The sequence below is a fragment of the Oncorhynchus tshawytscha genome, linkage group LG03, assembly GCF_018296145.1.
Source record: "Oncorhynchus tshawytscha isolate Ot180627B linkage group LG03, Otsh_v2.0, whole genome shotgun sequence".
NCBI classification, from domain to species: domain Eukaryota; kingdom Metazoa; phylum Chordata; class Actinopteri; order Salmoniformes; family Salmonidae; genus Oncorhynchus; species Oncorhynchus tshawytscha.
The window spans coordinates 37,381,146-37,389,130 of NC_056431.1; the positions used below are offsets into that span (position 1 = coordinate 37,381,146).

The following is a 7,985-nucleotide window of genomic DNA, read 5'->3' on the forward strand; positions in this document are numbered from 1 at the left end:
GAGGAAGGCATTGATGCTATGGACTGGCCCGCCTGTTCCCCAGACCTGAATCCAATTGAGCACATCTGGGACATCATGTCTCGCTCCATCCACCAATGCCACGTTGCACCACAGACTGTACAGGAGTTGGCGGATGCTTTAGTCCAGTTCTGGGAGGAGATCCCTCAGGAGACCATCCGCCGCCTCATCAGGAGCATGTCCAGGAGTTGTAGGGAGGTCATACAGGCACGTGGAGGCCACACACACTACTGAGCCTCATTTTGACTTGTTTTAAGGACATTACATCAAAGTTGGATCAGCCGGTAGTGTGGTTTTCCACTTTAATTTTGAGTGTGACTCCAAATCCAGACCTCCATGGGTTGATAAATTTGATTTCCATTGATCATTTTTGTGTGATTTTGTTGTCAGCATATTCAACTATGTAAAGAAAAAAGTATTTAATAAGAATATTTCATTCATTCAGATCTAGGATGTGTTATTTTAGTGTTCCCTTTATTTTTTTGAGCAGTATGTATGTGTGTGTGTGTGTATGTATGTATGTATGTATGTATGTATGTGTATATGTGTATATATATATATATATATGTTTGTGTGTATGTATATATGTGTTTCTGTATGTGTGTGTGTGTGTGTGTGTGTGTATGAATGTATGTACAGTGCCTTGCGAAAGTATTCGGCCCCCTTGAACTTTGACCTTTTGCCACATTTCAGTCTTCAAACATAAAGATATAAAACTGTATTTTTTTGTGAAGAATCAACAACAAGTGGGACACAATCATGAAGTGGAACGACATTTATTGGATATTTCAAACTTTTTTAACAAATCAAAAACTGAAAAATTGGGCGTGCAAAATTATTCAGCCCCTTTACTCTCAGTGCAGCAAAACTCTCTCCAGAAGTTCAGTGAGGATCTCTGAATGATCCAATGTTGACCTAAATGACTAATGATGATAAATACAATCCACCTGTGTGTAATCAAGTCTCCGTATAAATGCACCTGCACTGTGATAGTCTCAGAGGTCCGTTAAAAGCGCAGAGAGCATCATGAAGAACAAGGAACACACCAGGCAGGTCCGAGATACTGTTGTGAAGAAGTTTAAAGCCGGATTTTATATCTTTATGTTTGAAGCCTGAAATGTGGCAAAAGGTCACAAAATTCAAGGGGGCCGAATACTTTCGCAAGGCACTGTATGTATGTGTATGTGTGTATTTGTGTATGTATGTATGCATGTGTATGTATGTATGTATATGTATTACTGAGATCATGTGACACTTTGATTACACACAGGTGGACTTTATTTAACTAATTATGTGACTTCTGAAGGGAATTGGTTGCACCAGATCTTATTTAGGGACTTTATAGCAAAGGGGTGAATACATATGCACGCACCACTTTTTAAATTTTTTTTTTTAACTTCTTTTTTTTTTTTCATTTCACTTTACCAGTTTGGACTATTTTGTGTATGTCCATTACATGAAATCCAAATAAAAATCTATTTCAATTACAGGTTGTAATGCAACAAAATAGAAAAAAACGCAGAGGGGGATGAATACTTTTGGAAGGCACTGTATGAAATAACACATGGAATCATGTAGTAACCAAAAAATTGTTAAACAAATGAAAAATTTAGATTCTTGAGATTTTTCAAAGTAGCTACCCTTTGCCTTGACAGCTTTGCACACTTGCCATTCTCTCATCCAGCTTTGTAAGGTTATCACCTGGAATGCATTTCAATTAACAGGTGTTCCTTGTTAAAGGTTTGAGACAATCATTTGTGTTGTGACCAGGGTAGGGTGGTACATAGAAGAGAGCCCTTTTTTGGTAAAAGACCCAAGTCCATATTATGGCATGAACTGCTCAAATAAACAATGAGAAACCACAGTCCATCATTACTTTGAGGCATGAAGTTAAGTCAATCCGGAAAATTTCAAGAACAAGAAAGTTTCTTCCAGTGCAATTACAAAAACCATCAAGCGCTATGATGACACTCATGAGGACAGCCACAGGAAAGGAAGACTCAGAGTTACCTCTGCTGCAGAGGATAAGTTCATTCGAGTTACCAGCCTCAAAATTGCAACCCAAATATATTCTTCAGACTTCAAGTAACAAACATCTCAACATCATCCTTTTCAGAGGAGACTGCATGAATCGGGCCTTTCTGGCCGAATCGCTGCAAAGAAACCACTTCTAACAGACTGCAATAAGAAGAACACACTTGCTTGGGCCAAGAAACAAGAACAATGGACATTAGACTGGTGGAAATCTATCCTTTTGGTCTGAGTCCGAATTTGACATTTTTGGGTCCAACTGCTGTGTCTTTTGAGATGCGTAGTAGGTGAGCGGATGATCTCCACGTGTCATTTCAACCGTGAAGCATGGAGGAAGAGGTGTGATGGTGTGGGAGTGCTTTGCTGATGAAACTGTCTTTAAAAAAAAATATATATATATATATATATTCAAGGCATGCTTAACCAGCATGGCTACCACAGCATTCTGCAGCGAGACGCCATCCCATCTGGTTTGCGCTTAGGGGGAAGATTAATTTGTATTTTAACAGGACAATGACCCAACACACCTCCAGACTGAGTGATGTATCAGATGACCTGGCCTCCACAATCACCCGACCTAAACCCAATTGAGATGGTTTTGGATGAGTTGGACTGCAGAGTGAAGAAAAAGCAGCCAACAAGTGCTCAGCATATGTGGGAACTCTCAAGACTGTTGGAAAAGCCTTCCAGGTGAAGCTGGTTGAGAGCATGCTAAGAGTTTTCAAAGCTGGCAAAGGTTGGCTACATATAAAATGTATTTTGATTTGTTTAACACTTTTTTTTTGGTTACTACATAATTCCATATGTTATTTCATAGTTTTGATGTCTTCGCTATTATTCTACAAGAAAAACCCTGGAATGAGGTGTCCAAACTTTTTTGAATGATAGTGTACACCTTTAATATATTTCCTCTAAATAAGCATTGCACAATTTAAAGGTCAACCACACTGCATTTGAATCAGTCAGCAATAATCTAATGAATGCAGGGCTTGTGAAGTTCTACCTAAATATAAGCCATCCACAACCATTAGTTCCAATAATTTAATTATTGTATCAAAATAGTTTAACCTGCTTTTTCTTTTGTAATAAGCACTTTCTGGCCTTCAAGTCGGTCTATGAAAATGCCCCTTTTTTTGTCACAAATGTAACTAGAACCATGCATAATGCACATTCACTAATGATAACTTCTTGTAGCAGGCATTAAACTATAGAAATTAACACAGGTCTCATCAACAATGTCTCAAGCCAACTTGCTAGTGATCCAGCTAATCTTTGTATTTCAAGTTTAGCCAACTTGGATCTATTTGAACAGTTGAATTGTTATGAACATACCCTTCTGTCTGTCTCCAAATGTTTGAAAAGCATGTTAGCCTGTACACTGTTCAGATGTTGAAATCAAGTCGCCTACCTTATTTCTCAGAATGAGAACGAGTTGCCAATTCCATATATAATTGTGTTTTATGCTTATTGCACATTTGTAAAACAGACTTGACAGCTAGTATAACGTTATTTGGTGCCCCAATGCAGTGCGACAAACTGAGCATTCATTTTCCAGCATCAATATTCATTGATACTCTCATTTTAGTCACTACTTTCCACGCAATTTGAGTAATTGAGACAACTTTCATAATGATACCCTTTTTAACTTCTCCTTTATTACAGTAAAATAATGTTTCAATGTGTTTGTCCATGTGACCGATTTTCTGTTGGACCAAACCTCAAATGCACATAGCGAGTTGAAACCGCTTTTTAGAGATGACGTGATCTCTCTCAACTGTGTTGGTGAGAGAGGTAGGGGGAGGGGCTCAGTGTGTGTGTGTGTGTGTGTAAACCATAGAGGAAGAGGCAAACCGAGAGGTTTCACTCTTGCTAAAATCTGTCCAAAATAAGGCCAATGCGTTTCTACAGTATGGGCTTATTTTGGACCTTAGCTTGTCTGCTGCCTTTTGGACAATGATTCCCATTGTTATGCCGGAGACGTGTATAATGACGAGATGGATACACAGATCTCTGGTGTAAATGGGAAGGTGCACACAGCTAAGGAGCGAAGGAGACTAGACTAAAAATACAACGCGAGAACAAGCGGACATAAACATGAAAAATAACACAACCTTGATTTGTGGAATACAGACATTTGGAATATTGTGCAAAGACATTCATTTGAAAGACTGCCCAGCCCTGCAGTCACCGCAACAGCCCTATACATGACGACTGACAAACACGTGCCAATTTAATTCCACAAAATTATACAAATTAACCTATAGACCGTTAAGTATGACCAGATGTATTTTCAGAGGCTAACCAGTTAACCATTAACAATCCCTAGTGATTGCGCTTTGAACTTCATTGGAACGAGTACACCTTTTCTCTGAATCCAGCAAAACAGAAACTAGAATGTAGATTGGAGATAAAGAATTCAATCCACATTCTGTCCTTAGGTTGGAAAGTTCTGTTGTTCCTAAACTCCATCCTTGGCACTCTTGTGTATTGAGCGCCAACTCTAATAGAAACGTTTCAACCCTCCCTATTTGTTTCATTAAGTTTTGAAGAAAGCTTTACTAATCCTTCCACGAAAGCAGAGTGCCTTGTAAACTCTGAAAGGGATGGACTAGACTATTAGAAATAGCCAATTATCTGTTGCCAAACCTGAAATAATATGAAACCGACTTATATGCTCATCAGAGCCAAAACCACCTAGGTTTTATGAATGTAAGAATGCAACAATTTATGATATTTAGCATTAGACACTGTGACAGTACTGACAACCGTGTTTCACAGTGCGGCGGGAGGTGAGATCTTTGACTACTGTGACTGTGATGAGCTGCTCCCAGAGGGCCAGATCACACGCCTGATCAGACAGATGCTGGAGGGCGTCCACCTCCTCCACCAGACCAGCGTGGTGCACCTGGACCTCAAGGTCTGTCCCTCCACACCTCTTAATGCACACACACACACTCACACACAGACTAGTTTACAAACAGAAGTGCACTGTGCACACACGCATACAACAACACGTGCATACACCTAAAATACACTTCTCAACTTTATTTGCTCCCTTTATTAATCTTTACATCACCACCTGCATATTTACATTTTACCAGAACGACTTACAGGAGCAGTTAGGGTTAAGTGCCTTGCTCAAGGACGCAACGACAGATTGTTCACCTAGTCAGCTTGGGGATTCAAACCAGTGACTTTTTGGTTACTGGCCCAACGCCCTTAACTGCTAGGATACCTGCCGCCCCACTTCTCCCCTGTAAACATGATCACATGCAGAAAGGATTGTGCTGTATACAGCTGTATTTTGACCCTGCACAAACTTATGTCACCCTATTGGACTACTCTTCCCTCTTTCTTACAGCCCCAAAACATTCTCTTGACCAGCCTGGCTCCGTTGGGGGACATAAAGATTGTGGACTTTGGCCTGGCGCGCAAACTGGGCACAGTCGGAGAGCTCCGAGAGATCTTGGGCACGCCCGAGTATGTGGGTAAGGCAACGTCCATTTAACTTACGTCCAACATTCCCTAAACCAGTTGCAAATAAGTCAGACTTTCTACACTATCAATGTTGCGATGTAATGATCTGGCCTCTCTTTCTCCCTTGTTATTCAATTCTAAACTACGAGCTTAGCTCCAGAAATTCTAAACTACGAGCCTATCACCACAGCAACTGACTTGTGGTGAGTCATCACAATCAACACTATCAAATTCAATGACTGGATAGATATGTGCGTCCGTTCCTGCCTGCCTGAGGCACTTGTGTGAAGTGTGTGTTTGCAGGTCAACACGCATGTGTACTCTGACACATTTGTACTAACTGTGTTCTGGGTGTGTTGTTCCTCAGGAGTGTGGGGGTGATAGCCTACATGCTGGTGACGGGCGAGTCTCCGTTTGCAGGGGACGACAAACAGGAGACGTACCTGAATGTGTCCCAAGTCAATGTGGACTACAGCCAAGAGGCCTTCTCCAGGGTGTCGGAGCTCGCCGTCGACTTCATCCGCAAGCTGCTGGTCAAAACACCAGAGTAAGTGGGAATGTTGCAGACCAGTAAAAGGTCAGGGAATTCAAATCATAAGGGAAGTACTGCTACTGACTGGAAGTGTTGTCACAAATTGTGTTTAGCAATACAGATAATTAATGAATTCTTGTTTTTGTACTTACTATACCTTTTTTAATTTTAAATATTTGTGTTTTGTGAGATATAAATTCAGATAGAACTTTCACCTCTTGGTGTTCACTTTGGTCTGTCTTCACCCTCTCCACACAGGGACAGGTCCAGTGCAGCCGACTGCATGACCCACCCCTGGCTGTGGCATCAATACCCAATTACCGAGCCCATCACGCCACGTACACCCCGCGAGAGGAGCAGCGGTAACAAGTGGGCCGCCCCACCCGAGGACCCAGAAGACAAGGAGAACTTCACCTTGGACTCGCACCACACCCACGCCAAACGGTTTCGTTTTGAGGTGGAGGGGGAAAGAGCGACGCAAGCGCCCCCCTCCTGCGACCTGCCCTTATGATTTTATGCAGCAATGAACCTGCAGGCAGCACTGTTGCCTACCCAAGAGCTATTCAGTCCTGTTCTGTTCTACCGCTCACTTGTATCCAGTGTGTCCGGCCAAACCAAAGTTAACCAGCTTACTTTGTGATCTAATGAGTAATAGTATTTTATAGTGAGCTGTTTTAGTCTTTTGTTTTGTCTGGTTCATTTATGTCCCTGAATTTACATAGAATGGGTGGCCAGGCATATCTCAAGGGAAATCTATGCTATTCTGTTTTTCCACAAACTTTTAAACAGTCAGCAAATTATTACTTGACCATTTTTGCCAGAAGGCTAATAAGTTGTTGTAAAAGTGTTCTTAGACGCCCCAAAGTGTTTTTAGTATTTTGTGCTAAAATCATTCGAAAGAACACTGAGCTGTGCATATACAAGCTAAATCAGTCTATTTGAGTTCGTGAAAGTAAAGTATCCTCGTACTATATGCTTAATTGCTTGACCCAAGATGGGCATTACCTCCCTACTCTCAAACAAGCATCAGCTTCGGGCCATGGCTTATGCTGAGTGGCATATTACATTTCATTCCATTCCATCTGACATTCCCTTGTCTAGTTCTTAGGCACTCAACAACACACCACATCTGAAAACACGTCATTGAAGACAGGTTTTCTATGCACACATTACCCAGCCTTGGCCTGCATAATAAGTAAGCCAATGAGTCACGCTATTTTCTGTCTATTGCAGTATTTATTGTTTACCTGAACTCTCCTGGTTTACAATTCCACAGTAATAGAGGTGGTTTAAGAGGGCTCTAAAAAAGGTGACTCATGGACAGTTCACACCACACCCATGCTTACTCAAATGTTTCTGCAAAGTTGTCAGTTCCTATTTAATCATTAGCTTAAGGCAAATGTGACGGAAGCACTTTCTATTTATCATCTGGGTATTCATCATGAATTACTGGAAAATAACCATGTCCTCTGAAGTGTTTTTAATTCCATGTTTTTTTTCAAGTATAACTTGAAAACAACTTATTTTCTGATGTTCACCAAAGTAATCTAATCTGCATCCTTTAATCAGCATTCAAAAGCTATTCCATTTTTTTAGGGCTAGGAGTCCTTTAAAGCTCAATGGGAATTAGGTACAGTGCATTTGGAAAGTATTCAGACCCTGACTTTTTCTACATTTTGTTAATGTACAGCCTTGTTCTAAAATTGATTAAATAGTTTTTCCCCCCCTTCAATCTACACACAATACCCCATAATGACAAAGCAAAAACACGTCTTTAGAAGCACATTTGGCAACAATTACAGCCTCGAGTCTTCTTGGGTATGATGCTACAAGCGTGGCACAACAGTATTTGGGGAATTTTTCTCTGCAGATCCTCTCAAGCTCTGTCCGGTTGGATGGGGAGCTTTTCAGTTCTCTCCAGGGATGT

At 40.9% G+C, this 7,985-nt stretch overlaps 1 protein-coding gene across 3 annotated transcripts in view; it reads left to right on the plus strand.

Annotated features, from left to right (window-relative positions):
* The window catches only part of LOC112234974 (serine/threonine-protein kinase 17B), a 21,691-nt gene extending 14,114 nt beyond the window's left edge, over nucleotides 1–7,577 (plus strand). The window contains exons 4-8 of one of the 3 annotated variants that reach the window (XM_024403331.2): nucleotides 4,828–4,966; nucleotides 5,411–5,537; nucleotides 5,717–5,729; nucleotides 5,894–6,073; nucleotides 6,317–7,577. In XM_024403331.2, the coding sequence (XP_024259099.1) occupies nucleotides 4,828–4,966; nucleotides 5,411–5,537; nucleotides 5,717–5,729; nucleotides 5,894–6,073; nucleotides 6,317–6,569 (712 nt within the window). In that variant the 3' untranslated portion in view covers nucleotides 6,570–7,577. Of the gene's footprint in view, nucleotides 1–4,827; nucleotides 4,967–5,410; nucleotides 5,538–5,680; nucleotides 5,730–5,893; nucleotides 6,074–6,316 lie in introns of all 3 variants that reach the window. The other 2 variants (XM_024403321.2, XM_042315233.1) reach the window with 2 other exon arrangements.
* The last annotated feature ends 408 nt before the right edge of the window (nucleotides 7,578–7,985 follow it).